This window comes from Centroberyx gerrardi, chromosome 9, assembly GCF_048128805.1.
Source record: "Centroberyx gerrardi isolate f3 chromosome 9, fCenGer3.hap1.cur.20231027, whole genome shotgun sequence".
Taxonomy (NCBI): domain Eukaryota; kingdom Metazoa; phylum Chordata; class Actinopteri; order Beryciformes; family Berycidae; genus Centroberyx; species Centroberyx gerrardi.
Window position 1 is genome coordinate 17,884,455 of NC_136005.1, and position 17,456 is coordinate 17,901,910.

The following is a 17,456-nucleotide window of genomic DNA, read 5'->3' on the forward strand; positions in this document are numbered from 1 at the left end:
CCACCCAGTTGTCTTCATTTTTGTCTGAGAAGCCGTCAAAGGCCAGTTGGTTTTCTTTAGATTTAACTGAAATAATCCACAATATCTACTAACTCTTTATTGTAGTCAGTTTAATTAGTCTAAGAGTTACTTCTTTCTTTGACAAGACAATGGCTTCTTTAGGTATTCCTCCCAGAACAATCATCTCCAAACCAACTTCTAAAGTTGAACGTGTGGATGCTGAAAACATTTCACCCCTCCTGCCCCCGACACAACCTCCGCATGAGGGATACCACAGCATTTTACAACATTATAGAGAATAATCAATAATTGCTTCTGCTGCTGGTACATACAATTCATTAGTATCTTCCGTTGTGTGTGTGATAACTTTCAGGAGGCAGCTCTCCCAGGCATGTCCATGGGATATTAGGAGATTTCACACCAACGTGAGTGTTTGGTCAGTTTCAGTCGAGCGCTGCAGCTGTCTGGATTCCTGAGGGGCTGGGGGTGGAACAATCGCTCCCCAGTCAGGCCCTTTTCTTCCTCACAAAACCGTTTCTTCTTTCAAAGCTTGACATTAGCATTGTTAGTGAGCCAACTGCAGTTAAGTATCAGTAATGCTCAAGATTACTGCCACGCTCAGTCATAGGCTGGACGGATAAAGTCTTTTCAGAAGCCGTAGGTGAGACTGAACTTGATGCTACCAGTGTTCAGTCTGGATCCTGGCAGCAGTCTCCCAAGAAGGACCAGTCTCAGGCTTATTATGGCCCACGCCTGCAGGGGATTGAGGAGGGATTAGTGCTGATGAAAGGACAGAAGGATAGGGCCTGGCCAGTGGAACGGCAGCACAAACCAACCTGAGCTCTTTCTCCTAGTTTCTCTGTTTTCCCTATTTCTCTGTATCTGTACGGACCTTACTGGTGGTGAACAGGCAACACTGTAAATAGAAGCTGATCTGTTTCAACTAGATCTCTCTTGCGCGGTTGCTCTTTCCACTTGGATTTTCTCCAGTTCATCGCCCAGGCTTCAACAACCCAACAGCCATGCTTGTGAATTCCCGGTGGACCAGATTCCAGCTCCTTTCTTTGTTATTTCACCTGTTGCCCTGAACGCCAGGCCCCTGTAAGAGAGAGAAAGGTCTTTCAGCTCTGGTTGAGAAATTCAGCAGAGGCTAAAACTCTGACTGGACACGACTGCACATGGAAACAGATATTGTAGAATAAGAACAGAATAAGAACCACAGACATATCCAATAGGACTAATAATGCTCCAGCCAAATATCCTAGGACATCCATCAGCAGGTCTATCAGTGCCACAGTGATAGTTACAGGTTCTGGAACTACAGCTGGGCCATATGGTTGAAATCAAAATCCCGATAATCATAAGGATTTTTTTCAACATCGATATATATGACGATACGGCTTACGTATGCAAACTCACATGTTAAATAATCACATTGATGTTCATCACATTAAACTGCATGGTATTGTTATGTGTGATGTCAAACAAAACTGAAATTTTAAAGTAATATTCCTTAAAATATTTAATTCCTTATTTTATCAGAGTTTTTAAATAAAATGTGCTTGCTATCGTCAATTTAGACAACAGAATATCAAAATGTCTTCATATCATCATATGATTCCACTGAAAGACAATAAACGAATTGAGTTGAATTACTGAATTATCGCCCAGCCCTCTGCACCACAGTACTGGAAGGTCTCACTGCCTCCAGCCTGTCTCTGCTCCATGCTGACGGCTTGCAGGCCACCCGGCTCTAAAGGGTCTGCTTGTGAGAGCTGGTGGTGACAGGCGTAACCCAGGGAGCTCGCTCCCTTCATGGACAGGCATATACAATGATCCCCTTTTCCACAGCCCAGTCTAAGGCCCAGTGACTCACTGCCAGCCCCGGCTATCCAGGAGAGGAGCCCAACACTGCCAGGGGGGGAAACAATGAGCCCTCTATTAAACACCAGATCATTCGCTCATTAAGGAGGGAGAAATATTTCTCTGCCATTTTCTGTCTGAATCTCTCACTCCACCATTAACGACACCGACAAAATCGAGTGCAGAGGCGTCACTACAGGATGCATCTTGTTCATGTGACCTTAACATTAGCAAATATGTGAAATCTAATGTGTGATTCATTACCTAGGGTTTGAGGCTTCTGAACACCACACCATAGTGAACTATGTTGTGATACATTAATGTATTATGGGTGTCCAGCAGATCTATTATCTACAAGAAAGGAGCAGAGTCCATTATTATCAGAGCTGGAACTGTGACAACAGTAGTAACAGTTAACAGATGATGTGGAGCAACACTGTAATGAAATATCAAAACATTCAACAGGTGCATTTCATTTAAGACCTTGTAAATTACAGCAAAACCTGCAATAAAGAAAAAGTGCTTTTTTTTAAAACCCATCTGGTGTCTACTCCTTCATTGTAAAATGAATAATAATAAAGTGATATTTCATTGATCCCCATAGGGAAACTCTGTTTTGGCCTCTCTGCAGGGAGGTCAAAGGTCAGGCTTCAGCTATACTGCTGGTAGGGATTCAGTGTCTTGCTCAAGGACACTCCAGCAGGACATGGGGCTTGAGCCTGGGTCCTCTGACTGAGGGATTGCCTCTGCTAAACCACCCTGCTGCCCCTACTGCTACGACTATAGGCTTAAAATATGCTGATGTACCAAGGAGGATAATCTGTTTTGTTAGACAGTCAGGAAGCTTTTTTCTGATGGCTTTGACCCTTCATTCATTCATGACAAGGCAAAGGAAACCCCTTGGGTCTCAGCTGGACTCTCTCATCATACCTTAATCCTTAAGCTTCCTCCAGATATATCACGGCTATGTTTTATCCACGCTGTTCTTCTGATACCCCAGCTGCCTCATCACTTCAGCACAGTAGGCCTCCACCTGATTTATTTGTTCCACGTTCAGCCGCTCTCTCCAGGCAAAAATAGCCTCTTTGGCATCCCTGGACGATATGAGGAAGGGTTTGTCTGAGGAATAGCCCTGGCCGTGGGTCATATTCAACACGAATCTCTCCAGAGCGGGGAAGCTGGACAGGTTGGCGAAGCGGTAGAGCCTCTGCAGCTCCTCCATGGGGTGCAGCACCAGGTCTTCATAGCGGATGCGGATGTAGTTCCTCTTCACCCAGGGAGGTGCGTTCATGACCAGCATCATGTCACCCAGCCAGTTATCACAGATCAGCTCCATGGCGCTGGACACATAGCTCTCTGCCCGGTTCACCCTGGTGTTTGGCACCAGCAGGCGCTTGTACTTATCAGTCTGCTTCTTGCTCCTCAGCACCTGTATGCTCTCCTTCACCAGGGCCTGCTTCGACTTCAAACGGGAATTATGAACGGCCCTCGGGTCTCTGAATAGCTGAATGATCCGGAGATTTATCGCGGGGTCTTTCATCAAAGGAACAAGGGTGCTCAGGTCCAACACACGGACTCCTTTGATCACCACGACCGGGTACTTTTTGCACTCCCTCTCCAGTTCCCTAATGTCCTTTTTTTGGCACTTTCCACACAGGTCCTCTTTCACCAGCCCTATCTCGTGCCGCTTGTGCGCGTCGCACAGCGGCTCCGAGCAAATCACTTTGTTCATTTTCCAGCCGAATATGAAGGACGTGCTGATGTTTTGCGAGCCGGCGTAAAGTTTGAGGACGGAGAAGTCGCAGCGGTACAGAGCGTTCATCATGTCCCGCACGGCTCCTTGGAGGCTGCCCGCGTCCCCCGGGTACAGAGCCTGCCATATATGCCACATGGGTTCATACAAGTAGAAAACATCGGGGTGTTGATTGAACAGCTCCCCTAAAAACGACGAGCCCGTCCTCCAGGTGGCATGCAGGTAGATGTGTATCCGCGCCTGGCTGCGGTTAGCGGCGTACTCCGTCGTGTCGGAGGTGTTGAACTTGTAACCGTTATCCCACAGTGCCATCGTGTTCTCCAAATCGGGGCATCTGGGCTGCTGTGGCTGTCCATGTTTCACGTGTGCGGATTTACTCCGGTAATCTAACACGTACGGGATTAGCAGAAGTAAAACGGAATACGCTAGTATTAAAATCAGGTATTTCTTCTGTAGCCTCCTCTTCATTTCCTTTCGCCGAGAGGGAGATTGCTTCTTCTTCTCGGGAGGTTCGGCACCGCTCTGTGAAGCACTGCGGTCACAACAGTAAAGTTATGTGTATGTGGGAGAGAAGAAGACGGAGAGCGGGGGATTAGCCACGCCCCGTTCGTAACGCCGAAATAACCAGATTATATCTATATCCTCTCCCTGCACTGATAACTAGTCCGTGGAAGCATCTGAACAGTTTAGTGATTGATTTTTACAAGACATGTAATTTTTTTAATCTGGTTTCTGTGGGTTAAAGTGGCCGAGATGTCCATAAACATGATGCCTTGAGGGGGGATCGCGGACTCGAGTGGCCAAATCATTATCTCAAAGAGCATTCAAAGTGAAGAGAACCCAACCGCTACCATCAATCGTAACATGATTGGAGTGCGCGCGCGCAATGAATCGTGGGAAAGGGGTGCCCAGGCCCAACTTTGAATATAAATACATTACGTTTTCTTCTTGTTCCCTAACAGCTAACTTCTTCTCTGCAATGTGTGATAGTTTGAGCGAGAGTTGTACGGTAAATTAAAATGTATTGACATTTTGTACCGCTATATCGATGTGGCGCATGCGCACTTGTCCTCCCAGGAAGTTGACGTTTGAGGCAAACTCTGCGCGGCTGGTTGGTCCATTCGCCAGTGAGAGCTGAAATCAAGGGGAAAATAAAACTATTCTGTCTCTGCAATGGATGCCATAATTTCATATAACGTCTTGTTTGTGCTAGCACGTTAGCTAGCAAAATCTGACGACACACTAGCCTTGTAGCAAGCCTGATAGATCCATGTAACCTCAAGCTAACAGTAACAACAGAAGCAACAACAACATCATGGCACACTGGACCAAATTCGAAAAGGAGACAGAGAGAGAAGCGAAGAACTTGATCAAATGCATCAGCGGGATCGAGGATGAGGAGGACCAGAATTACCAAATGGCCCTGAAATTTGCCTGGTCGAATTTCAGGTGAGGACTGAGGGCTAGCTTGTCAGTTAACGTTAACCTAGCTGTTGCAATTATGTCAGTAGTGATGCTACTGTCGTCTCTTACTTGCCAGGTTCCACCGCTTCCTTGACGTGGACAGCCATAAAGTTCAACGCAGTATAACTGGGTAAGTGAGTCTGTCATAGTCCTTATTGTTGTGTCTTTTGCACGACACCATCATGCTTAATTTTGCATGTGTTTTTTCTAGGATATACGAAAAGCTGATGGTCCACTCAGACCTGCGTAAAGCAGAGAGCTGGAGGAGACTGACTGAAGAATTCCTGAACTCACCTTTACCTAATACAGATGGAACTAAGGTATGACACTCATATGGGAGGAAAAAATAATGCCCACACCACAAAGCCCCAATACTTCTCTCCCTGGCCCATATTTCTTCACTAAGATCGTATCTTTGTGGCCATTCTAGGGACTCAGAAATATTTATCACATCTTTGACAAATGTTCCTTAGTCTCTAGAACGATCATACAGCACATTGTATAATCTGCAACTCTGTCAGTAGCCATTTAGTGTTCCTTGTTTGTTTGCAGACAGATGTACATCACAGTGTACTGTCACTGCTGCTCTTCTTATCGGATTCCCCCTCCAACACCAGCTTCACTGAGAGACCCAGGCTGAAGGAGGCCGGTGAGTCTATTACATTTGATGTGTTGTTTCCCTTGTAACATTGTTAAACCCTTTTAAATCGTTTACCTGTCGAGTTAACCATTATCTCTTAAACTCGTGTCTGTGCAGAACAAGAGGATAACTTTGACTGGGCTAAATATCTGATGGAAGGCGAGGACATAGACATTGGACCGTACCCAGATACCCCTGTGAGTAAATCATAACCATCATTTTGCCGTGATGTGGAACTTTTCTACTCTATAAACTAGGTCATGTTCAAATACTCGTACTTGGAGAGGAAGAGGGGACTGTGTGGGTGGCAGGAAAGTTTGTCTCAGCATGCTACAAGCTGAGAAATGGTGGTTGAGTTCATTCTTTTAGGTTAAAGTTAAAGTTTCGTTTTATTTGTCATATGTCGGTTAACACAGCGTCAACAATACAATGAAAAGTCCTGGACGAGAGTCAGGTCAGCTCAGCAGATAAGGCGATACGATAAGCAAAAAAAAATTAAAAATATAAGCAAAATACTAACAAAATATAGCAAAATACAAAAAAAAAAAAATCAAGATATTAACAGAATATATACAAAATAGTCGTTTGGAAAGTTGGCTATTTTGTGGGTGAGTATGGGGGAGGAGGAGTAGGAGGAAATCCCCGACCTGGGCCTTTCACTCCTGCTTTTTCCTTCCCCTTTGTTTTGAGATCTATGTACATAAAAGTGACAGTGTATTGCACAGAGGGTTTGTATCAGTCCTGGTTGAATAGCAGCAGTCCGTGGAATAGTGCAATTATTATCTAAATAGTGCAGACAAGCAGAAATGCAATGAGGGGTACCAATTTTATGAGTTCAGAAGCCTGATGGCCTGGTGGTAAAAACTGTATAGGTGTAGCCTATATAGTATGTATACATTTTATTATTATTCCCATGTACCTTTTTCTGTTTATATAAACAATATGCAACATAGCCATTTATCATTCTGTATTGTATGTTTTCTGCATTGTATAAGTTTGCTTTGGTAACATGTACTCCAGTATTTCATGCCAATAAAAAATAATTTTGAATAGAATTGAAACTCAGTTCTGTGGAAGAAATAGTCAAGTCGAGTTTATTTATATTGGCCTTCATCACAAGCATGTCTCAAAGGGCTTTATATACCATATCATATACATGTCATATACCATTCTACATCATATACATGTACATACTACATATACATCTTATACTACATCATATACCATACTACATCAAACACACTCATGGTGGCTGAATATTGTAGAAATTAAATGCATTTTGAAATATAGGGAAGAGTTCACCTGCTTTCCTAATCACTTTCTGTACATGTTGTCATGGTCTGTCAGTTTGCATCCCTGACTGGATCTCCATCTCCATCTAAATGTCTAATGTTGGTTGTCTTTTTTAGGAGTGGTCCGAGGAAGAGGGTGAGGAGGAGGACAGTCAGCAGCCAATCAGCAGGGAGGACTCTGGGATCCAGGTGGACAGAACGCCCCAGGAGGACCAGGACAACACTAACAAGACCGTCCCAGTCACATGGACGGGTGCGGACCGATCACGCACAGTAAAATAACAGAATGACGATAAAGACATCATGAAAGCATTTTGATATTTATACCGTGGAAGAAAACTCAGGATGAGAGAGTGGCAGTTTGACAGCTTTATTCAATCTGCAGATTGGGAGCCAAGGAACTCAATATCTGGATGATTACACAGAGTTTTATAGTGTTGAATATTCATGATTATGTTAATACAGATAGAATATAATAAAGATATTGGTCAAAAAGCATATGGTCATATGAACAGTGATAATTATAGTTCTAGCGTAGGAGATGCGTAATAAGAGGTGACGCCGTTCTTGGGCCACTTGGTCAATGTTATCTATGAGATTTGGGCATCTGCACATTCCAAGCTTCAGTTCTGTGAGAAACGCACAAGATGCTACTTTAGAGTTTAATTTTACAATCGTGAAGCAGATTCACTATTCTTGAGTTTTAGGCACTTAAGGTGTAAATATGGGTCAAAGGTTACACATTAAGTGAGCATATAGGAATGTTGCGTAGTAGAGGTACTCAACAATATGTACTATTGGTCACTGATAAGGTAAAACTGAAACAGGACCAAAAGATGCATGTATGCGTTCTCTCTCTCTCTGTGTGTGTTTCTATATTGGAGCTATTTTTGCATGTTACATGAATTTCAGTTTCTGTCGTTCCAGTGGGTGAGCCTGATGCGCGGGCCTGGCTCGAACAGCATGTGGTGACTCCATACTGGGTGGCTCATGCTCCTCGTTTTCCTCACAGCCTACATTTACACTCCAACTTGCTCAATGTTTGGTAAGCCGCCTCCGAATTGTAGTGTATGCCACTTATTATTTAAAAAAAAAAAAGAGTTTACCACAAGATGATTTGTGAGTTGAAGTGATTTAAAAATATTTGATAAATTGTTAACGCTCAATGCCTCAATTTTTCCTCAGGGATCAACACTTGTATAACACTGACCCATTGTATCTGCCAGAAGAAAAGGCCTTTGTCACAGAAACCCAAGTGATACGGGAGACATTGTGGTAAGATGTGATGATATTCTGGGGAGTGATTGTAAACGTTCTCATTGTAAAACCTTACAAAGAAGATTGTCCTCCACTCTCTCAGACGTTATATGTTTTAAGGGGCTTGCAAGTCCCTAAACGTTTGAGTCCTTGTTGGATAACAGAGGAAATATCCTGGTCCTTAACAGGCTCATGTTGGCATCTTGAGTTTGTCTTGGTTTTCATGTTGCTATACAGTTGAGCTGGAACTTCTGGATTTGTTTTACAGGCTTCTTTCTGGGGTGAAGAAACATTTCATATTCCAGCATCACGATGGAAAAGTGTCAGTAAGGAATAACGTGGTGGTAACTCATCTGACCAGTGTAAGTTGAAAATCTGAAAATTGCTTGCTACTATACTGTAATAAACATTTTTTGATAGATGCCTCTATGAAGAGATGCACGTCTTCTGTCTGACCAGTCGTTCCTCTTTCTGTGCTGCAGAACTGCCTGCGCTCGGTGCTGGAGCACATAGCTGTGTACGGGCAGGCGGTGTTCAGGCTGCAGAGGTTCATAGACGAGGTGACGGGTTACAGCTCGGAGCCGAGCCCGCCAAGCTCCACTTCCTCCCATAGCTCCAAGAAGGGCTCGGAGCCTCCCTTCAGGACCTATCAGGCCTTTGTCTGGGCTCTCTACAAGTACTTTGCCAGCTTCAAAGAGGAGCTGACGACAATTGAGAAGGAACTCATATGCAAAGGCAAGTGTCATTATGATAAACTTGCATTTGGTCCACGAGGGGGTTTGTTTCTGGTCTCAGCCGGTGTCTGATACGTCCTCTCTTGTAGACGAGACGGTGACCCTGTCTGCTGTTCTGGAGCGACTCAGTCCTCACTTGGCACAGATCAAAGTGCTGCACAAAGTCTTCTGCACCGGCGTCGCTGAAGTCCCCCCCGAGACCCCGAATGTTGTGCGGGCCTCGCACTTGCTCAACACCCTCTACAAGGCTATCATCGAGTATGACAGCGTCGGGGAAGCATCAGAGCAAGCTGTGAGTTTGTCCTGTGCACTCATGTTCATGGATCCTATTTATTCATGCATTTGTTTCTACAAACACATCGTAACAAGGAGACAAATCCATATGAATGATCATTTCTCTCTGTGCTAGGTGGCGCTGTTATTTTCACTGTGGACAGAGACAGTCAGACCATATTTGGAGATAGTGGATGAGTGGATTGTTCACGGTCACCTGTTTGACCCTGCCAAAGAGTTTATCATCCAAAGGTACGGAGCGCTGACATCAGACTGTCCCTCATTAAGTGGAATCCCACAGCATCTAGTCCAACCTGACTTTACAAACTAATATTTTCGGTGGTTCAGTGGTTAGCGCTGTCAGCTCACAGTATGAATGAATGAATTTTCTTGCGCAGGAACAAGGACGTGCCAGTCAACCACAGGGACTTCTGGTACGCCACCTACACGCTGTACAGTGTGTCGGAGACGGTGGACAATGAGGAGAAGCTGAACGACGCTGCCAGCGGGAGCTCCGGAGGGGATCAGGGCTCCAGCAACAGGCAGCTCACCATGGTGTCCTTCCTCAAGCCGGTCCTCAAGCAGATCATCATGGCTGGGAAGTCCATGCAGCTGCTCAAAAATCTGGACTGCAAGGAGACCGAGCAGTCTGAGAAATCCTCTAGAGGTCAGTGTCGGTCCTGCAGCTGCTCAACGTCACTCTCTCAGCTGGGAGATTTGTGATGTATGTGATGCTTTTTGCTTTCACAAATATGGAAGTTGGGGAATTTCCTACTTCTGTATATCTGTGCACATTAACTGTTTTTATGACTGTTTCAGTTATTTATTAAACACAAAAGAGTTGCCATATTTTGTAAAAAAAAAAAAAAAAATGTCTACAAAACAATAATTACTACCTTAAACATGCACAAAAGCAAAAGCTGTGTTGGCCATTGTCTTGCATTATGCACATGCAGATGCAGAGAGGAAGAGTTTATACACAGTGTTCCTGGAGTCAGTGCAGTCACGTCTCTGCCGGCGTGAGGACTCGCCCACAGACACAGTGACTGAACAGCAGGCCACGAAGAGGAGCCTTATAAAGATGCAGTCTATTGTGGCACAACATCTGCAGATCGATGACGTGCACGACCCGCTGTTGGCCATCAACTTTGCCAGGTAAACAGTGACCACAACTTTAAAAGTACAAATTACATATTGGGAATTTAAGATCACTTATGTAGAGCTGCTTACAATGAGTGAGCAGGGAGGGGTTCAGTGTCTTGCTCAAGGACACATGACTCTTGATGAACACACATTAGCTGTTGGGGGGGTGTTGAACCTGCAACCTCTCAGTTATGAGACGGTCTTTCTGATTCAAGTTTGGACCCAAGTGATGTATGCTTTTTGGATCCAGTGCTGACGTCAATAGCTAAGGAGGGAGATTTTTTGAGCGGTTGCATTTATGATAGATGCCTCCTTGGAAAGTATCCCACAAATTTGGCTCTCAAGGAGCACTAGTGACAAAGACCAGCACTGAGGTTAGTTTGACTATGAAAATTCAAATACAATCAAAATTACTTGCATATGCAAATTCTAAAAACATTTTTGCATCACCATTGGCATGGGTTGAGATTTTTTTTTAATACAAAAAACACTGAGGATTCGAGCTCCTACTCTACTTTGTTCTATTCTTCATTGTAAACATTGGAACAAACTAGTCATTATGCCGGGATGTGGAAATTATAAAAACTTTTTCCTCATCTACAGCTGCTACCCTTTCAAAAATATACTGGAATAGAACCCAGGTTGGGGCTTCAATATTGTCAGAGCATAATCTCCTAATTTTGTATTTTATATTTTTATGTTTATATAATGCTTTTTCCAAGTCCCGATCTCATAATCTTTCAAAAGGTCCTGTCCAAAGAACATTTTTTTTGTACCAAACCTGTGTGGGTAAATCCAGAGAAAGCAGAAACATTTTGAAATGTAAAGCAGCTCTTGCCATTGTTTCCCTCAGGCTCTACCTGGAGCAGAGCGACTTCCATGAGAGATTCTCCGGAGGCGACTTCATCGTGGACCGTTCATCTCAGTCCGTCACCTGCCAGACCTTTGAGCTGACCCTGCGCTCCTGTCTCTACCCCCACATTGAGAGGAGGTACATCGAGTGCTGCGGGAACCTCATGAAGACGCTGAAAAAAGACTACAAGTAAGAATCGCTCTTACGGTTATTGCATCAGTTAAGACTCTTAAATCAGTTATTATTACTGCAGGTAGAATAGTTGCAGCACAGTCTCTTGATGTTCCCAAAAATCTGAGGTCTGCCTCCACTTTACAGTCTTTTAAGTCAGGGCTTAAAACGTTTCTGTTCGCCAGGGCTTTTTAAGAAATCTAGGGCAACACTCATCTGCACTGTAATATTTATTTACTTATATCTTTTTTATTGTCTTTTAAATGTGATTTTAATGCACTTTTCACTTTTCTAATCCTCTTGCACTGTCTTTTCTTTTATCTTTCTATTTCACTTGATTTGAACTGCACTAGTTTACTTTTTAAGTCTTTTATCTTGTGGATCTCTTGTCTGTACTTTTGCACTTTTTAATTGTACATTTTTTACCTTTACTGTAATTTTTATTACTCTGTAAAGCACTTTGAATTGCCTCAGTGTATGAAATGTGCTATACAAATAAAGCTGCCTTGCCTTGCCTTGCCAGGCTGCTGGAATACCTTCAGGCTATGAGGAACTACTTCCTGCTGGAGGCTGGAGACACCATGTATGACTTCTACACAGCCATCTTCGACAAGGTGCTGGAGAAGGAGAGCTGGCAGCAGCTGTCTTTTCTCAACGGGCAGCTGCAGGAGGCAGTGGGACAGCGCTGCCCAGAGGACAGCAGCAGGTACTGCATGCATTTAGTGTGTGATTTAACAGAACTGATTTTTGATGCGTTATTCGTCCATTTTCACAAGATTTCTTTTCATGAACAACACATATCATATCATACATACGTTTTATAGGTTGTCAATTTTCCTGGAGACCATTGACCCTGCCAGGAAAAAACAGCCTGTGAATAATCTGGATGTACTTACCCTCAGTTACAAGGTAAGCCAGGTGAATGTGCTTCTTTTATGGTTTATTATTAAACCTGCAAACTTGACATTGTCTTATGTTTTGCCCATCAGGTTCCCTGGCCTGTTGACATTGTAATCAGCTCTGAGTGTCAGAAGATCTACAATCAAGTGTTTCTCCTTCTGCTGCAGATCAAATGGGCCAAATACAGTTTAGACACACTTCGATTCAATGGTATGTGTTAAGGAGGCATATTTAAATCATTTTGTTGATTTCTCACATTAAGGAATAATTATTAATATGCACTAGGAATATATCTGTTATATGATGACAAATATGCGTGTGACCTAAAAAAAACTATGTAGAAAGTGTTTTTCCCCAAACAATCAACAGATGCTGGCAGGCAGAATTGCGGCACTAATCTGAAGGCAGAAAATGAAAATATAAGGCTCCGCTGTTTACTGAGATGGTGATTATGGTTTGTAAAGACAGAGGAGATATACAGCTCGTTTTATTTTCCCTCACTGAGGCAAAGTCAGGGCTTTCCCAGGAAGCGGGTGTGTCTTTGAGGGAAGGTTTTGATGGAGCAAGGAAATGTTGCAGTAGTGGCCAGACCCAATACACACTAATGCAAATCTAAAGCTGCCAAAACCACAAATTTATGACTTAATCACATTGGTTGTCATTTTTTAAATTCAGTTATAATACACAGATTTGATTCTGTTTGGGGTTTCACTGTCTCAATTAATATAATGGTTCAAAATCATGCAGTTGCCCATAATTCACTGCTGCACTGCCTTCTTGGAGCAAGCTAGCTGAGCTGAGCTTTGCTCTTGTGTTAATACATTACTTCTGTTTGGCAGAGCTGACTGCAGGCTCTTAACTCACAAAATGAAAATGCCACTGATGTGTGTAGAAAAGGCCAGTAGAGCAGCTCCAAGAATGCTGAAGTAGTGACAAAAACTGGCTTCAGTCTGCATGAACAGCAGAGAGACTGCACTATTTCTTATGTGCAGGATTTTAAGTGCCAATCCCAAGATGTGAAATGTTCAGTAGTGGCTGTGTGTCATTTAAATATAACACCTGTCACACAAAAAAATGCATACTTGCAAGAAGGAGAGACGTGATGATGACGCAACTCAAGTTCATTTTCTCAAAAATATGGATTATTCATTATTGTTTAAGCTTCATCGACATGATGCATACGAAGAACAAATCAATCATTGATTATTCATGAACAACCTCAATATGTGTAGTGATGTATGTGAATATGTGAATCTCCCCTACAAAATTATTCTGCACCGTTTTGCCCCATTTCTGCTGATCAGCATGTTTTCTCTGATGTGTGGAATGTGTTTGTTCCCCGCAGATCTGACTGTAGTCGCTAAGAAACTGGAGGGAGGCGCAGCTGAAGGAGTAACGGTCAAAGATCCTATAAATCAGCAGATTCACCGAATGTGTCTGCTGCGGGTCAAACTGATGCACTTTGTCAACAGCCTGCACAACTACATCATGACCAGGGTGAGTAATAATAATTCAACTGGTCACACGAGACATGAGTGTGCATATCAGTTAAATGAAAAACCTTTAAGAAAATATTTAAGAAAAGGATTTTTATATTCTAGTTAGCACCCATGTATAGTGTTTTTTTTTAGCTGACAGACACAGAGCAGTACATAGAGAAATAGGAATCAGAAATAGGAATTATAAGGTTTGTACACAAAAAGAGGGATATATTCTTCATCTGGCAACTCTGTGAGTAGAATAGGATTTTGCATTAAATATCTTACTGATTTGCATATAATCTATGTCTGTCTAAACTGTGTCTTGGTAGATTCTGCACAGCACGGGGTTGGAGTTTCAGCACCAAGTACAGGAAGCTAAGGACCTGGACCAGCTGATCAAGATCCACTACAGATACTTGTCAACCATTCATGACCGCTGCCTGCTGAGGGAGAAGGTAAACATGCAATCACACTGCGTAGGTCGAGTGACGATGTAGCGAGTAGGGAGACCGTTCTTCAATCAGAGGACCTGGTTGAAAACCCCCATGTGGGTAAACATCCGCCCTGTTGAGGTGTCCTTGAGGAAGACACCGAGATCAATAAAGTATCACATCGTTCACTTGTGAATTCGTTCTGCTCTGCACCTGCATTTACGACTGTTCATGTATCCACTGAATGCTGTGATGTTTCCTCAGGTCAGTTTCGTGAAGGAGGCGATAATGAAGGTTCTCAATCTGGTCCTCATCTTCTCTGATCGATGGCAAGCTGGATTTGGAGCGTGGAAGTAAGAGTTCTCGTAAAAACCGGAGAGAAAAAATGTGTCACCCTTGAGCTCATCTGATACTTTTATGTCCATTTCACGTCAGAAAAATATCTGATCATAAGACATGATGTAGATCAAGAATCAAAATCACTTTGATTTGAAGTACAGCAGGTGCACAAGGAATTTGACCTGGTTAATTGGTTGACACATTACAAGATAGTTACACAATGAGGATTGATACACTTGGTGCAGAACAAAACAAACAAGACCTCACACAGAGTTTCATACAACACAACCAGTATAATATATAATTCATTACAGTATGTTTTACTGTCCAAGTTACAAATAAATCATCCATACTGCAGAAGATGTGCTAAAAGAGGAAGACCACATTAGATTAGATTAGATTTGATAAGGTTTTGCTTCCCAGTACTCTGGGACAGTGTGGGACATAGCAGGTTATTCATCACTGCTATTTGCAAGGCAGACTGTCTTACTGAACTCAATGGGAAGTTGAAGAAAAATCTGATCTCAATAAATGTTACCAGTATGAATGTATTTATCTTTTCAGCAGGAGTATGACTAACCCCATGAGAAACCCGGATCTCCTGGGTTCATTTCAGTTCAGTTCAGTTGAGTCAGAGGGTTTACAGCTGACAACACAGGAGTTATTGCAGTCATTTTTATTGCTCTTGATACATTTTTAGGTGCCACAGTGAAATGGGAAATCTCATGCATCCCCTCACTGAAAAAGTAGTCATTAAATATCAAAATAGGGCAAATTATTGCCTTTCATAGACAGATATTTCAATGTTGTTGTTTTTTTCAATTATAGTTTTTATTGTTTCCTTCAGACAAACATACAATCAAACAACACAAGACAATTAGACAAGCGATATTTCAATGTTTTAAAATACATACAATGTCTACACAATACATTACATTGTACAACAGTGTACAATGTTTTTTGCTTGAATGTTGAAAACATAACACAAGGACAAAATGGACAAAAAATAGCAGGTTTACTGTATTTCTTGCCACCATTCTCAAAAAAGCCACCAACCATAAAACTTATAATAAGAAGAGGGTGTGAAAAAACAGAACAGATAAGAATAAAACTTATCTGTGCTGCGATAGCTTTCTTGGCATGCCTGTTCTGACTGGATATTGTGTTTGTCTTTGATTTCAGGATTGAGTCCATTGATAAGATGGAGTCAGATTTCAAAAACTGTCACATGTTCCTTGTGACCATATTGAACAAAGCTGTGTGTCGGGGCTCCTTTCCTCATTGTAAGTAAAACACCGATACTTAATTCATACAGGCTTCTGTTTTCCGGTAAACTACAAATTAGTAGCTAATGCGCTGGAAGTCCACTCCCCAAAAGATTTGTAAATTCTTAAAATGAGGACTTTATACATTATGCACAGATAGGGATTTACGTTGAACTAACCATATTTTTCTTTGCTTCTCCTCTTCCCTTTACAGTGGAGTCCCTTGCCCTGTCTCTGATGGCGGGGTTTGAGCAGTGCTGAGGACGGACCTGTGTCTCCATGTTCTGGCCTGACCGACTGCACTCCGCTGTGTTGCGCTCTGTCTCTACCCTTTCTTTCCTTTGACTGCTGCTGTTGTTCCATGATAACTTGCATCTTATGTGAGACTAGTCATGATGTCACTGTCTGCACTGTGGGAGACGGACCCGGACAGCTGGGTGTCGGAGTATTATCTGTGTCTATCGAGGGCCATCGTCATACATGCTACCTGTGAACATACAGAGCTATACATGATGGCTTCTAGGTTTTAACCATGTAAGTGTTTGTAAATGTTTTTTATGAGCTGTTACGCTGATTGTGATTAATGTGTACATATTATGCGCAATAAATCTTGCACAATGCTGTAGGCCTATGCCATGTCATTTTTCAATATACTGTAGCCTTTCTTTATAAATAATAGTATTGACCTATTGTAATAATATTAAATTAACTTTTTTTATCAACTAATTGAAAGCAGACACTTTTTTAAACAGTAAAGCAACTCATGAGCACAAGAGGATTTTTTCATCCCTGGTAGGATTGAAGAAAATTGCAGGGTGATTATTTAAAATTCATTCATTCATTCATTCATTCATTCATTCATTCATTCGTGCTCAGACTTAATGAAAGTAAGTCTAAGTCTGAAATTAGGCTCATGGTTTATAGGCTGTCATAGCCCATAGTTTAAAGTTGAACCTACACAGTTCAGTCCTTAAAAGAAATAATGTTGCTGCTCAACTGAATGAACTGTTGAAGGTCAGGAATAACATGACTGGAATCTGAGTTAGGGTAGACCTGTTTGTTGAGAGAGTTTTTTTAATCAAATTTAAATTAGTCCAAAACATACTTACTTATACTTAAAATATGCTTTTTATAGAATGACTCTGGAATTGCATTTGCAGGGCATAATAACCTGTATATTGCATGCACATTGTATACTCAATAGACTATTGCTTAATTTCAACAGTGACAATATTAGTATAGTAAAAATGACAGTAGGCACAAGTAACTATAAAATAAGTACTAGTACTTATTAAAGTGTAACTAGTGAAGGAATGAGGAACTAGTGAAAGTACCTATTCAATTAGAACTAGTATCTATTAGGCTATATAGCAACTAGTAAAATTAGCAAAATTGAGTTCCACATAATTATGATCTTTGAATATGCCTTTGTGGTGTTTTTTTTTTTTTTTAATTTTAAGAACCTTTTTGGGTTGAAAATATAAAAAGATATAAAGTACTAGCTAGGATGTTAAATCTTTGATACTGCATTCATAGAACCTTATAATTCCAAGCTCATCAGTTGTTAAAACTAACGTGTGTATGTGGGTGTGTGAAG

At 42.0% G+C, this 17,456-nt stretch overlaps 2 protein-coding genes across 2 annotated transcripts; one reads left to right on the forward strand and one right to left on the reverse strand.

Annotated features, from left to right (window-relative positions):
* Window positions 1–82: 82 nt before the first annotated feature.
* Window positions 83–4,117, reverse strand: chst7 (carbohydrate (N-acetylglucosamine 6-O) sulfotransferase 7). Its single transcript, XM_071923426.2, has 2 exons — window positions 2,794–4,117; window positions 83–1,099 (listed from the first exon to the last, which is right to left on the reverse strand). The coding sequence occupies exon 1, from the start codon at window positions 4,082–4,084 to the stop codon at window positions 2,828–2,830; it is 1,257 nt and encodes a 418-aa protein (XP_071779527.2). The 5' UTR covers window positions 4,085–4,117; the 3' UTR covers window positions 83–1,099; window positions 2,794–2,827.
* A 616-nt stretch (window positions 4,118–4,733) lies between these two features.
* On the forward strand, window positions 4,734–16,471 carry tubgcp5 (tubulin gamma complex component 5). The gene is made up of 23 exons (XM_071923438.2): window positions 4,734–5,065; window positions 5,157–5,210; window positions 5,292–5,400; window positions 5,633–5,729; window positions 5,838–5,917; window positions 7,130–7,265; window positions 7,940–8,057; window positions 8,198–8,287; window positions 8,538–8,631; window positions 8,752–9,004; window positions 9,093–9,295; window positions 9,413–9,528; window positions 9,675–9,943; window positions 10,233–10,431; window positions 11,273–11,461; window positions 11,967–12,149; window positions 12,268–12,352; window positions 12,433–12,553; window positions 13,689–13,840; window positions 14,154–14,279; window positions 14,520–14,608; window positions 15,777–15,877; window positions 16,074–16,471. The coding sequence occupies exons 1-23, from the start codon at window positions 4,932–4,934 to the stop codon at window positions 16,118–16,120; spliced, it is 3,045 nt and encodes a 1,014-aa protein (XP_071779539.1). The 5' UTR covers window positions 4,734–4,931; the 3' UTR covers window positions 16,121–16,471.
* The last annotated feature ends 985 nt before the right edge of the window (window positions 16,472–17,456 follow it).

Bases quoted from the DNA above. Each gene is read 5' to 3' on its own strand.
- chst7 (XM_071923426.2), bottom strand. From the start codon at position 4,084: ATGAAGAGGAGGCTACAGAAGAAATACCTGATTTTAATACTAGCGTAT.
- tubgcp5 (XM_071923438.2), top strand. From the start codon at position 4,932: ATGGCACACTGGACCAAATTCGAAAAGGAGACAGAGAGAGAAGCGAAG. The intron at 9,529-9,674 runs GTACGGAGCGCT...TTTCTTGCGCAG, and splicing joins AAAGAGTTTATCATCCAAAG to GAACAAGGACGTGCCAGTCA. The intron at 10,432-11,272 runs GTAAACAGTGAC...TGTTTCCCTCAG, and splicing joins TTGGCCATCAACTTTGCCAG to GCTCTACCTGGAGCAGAGCG.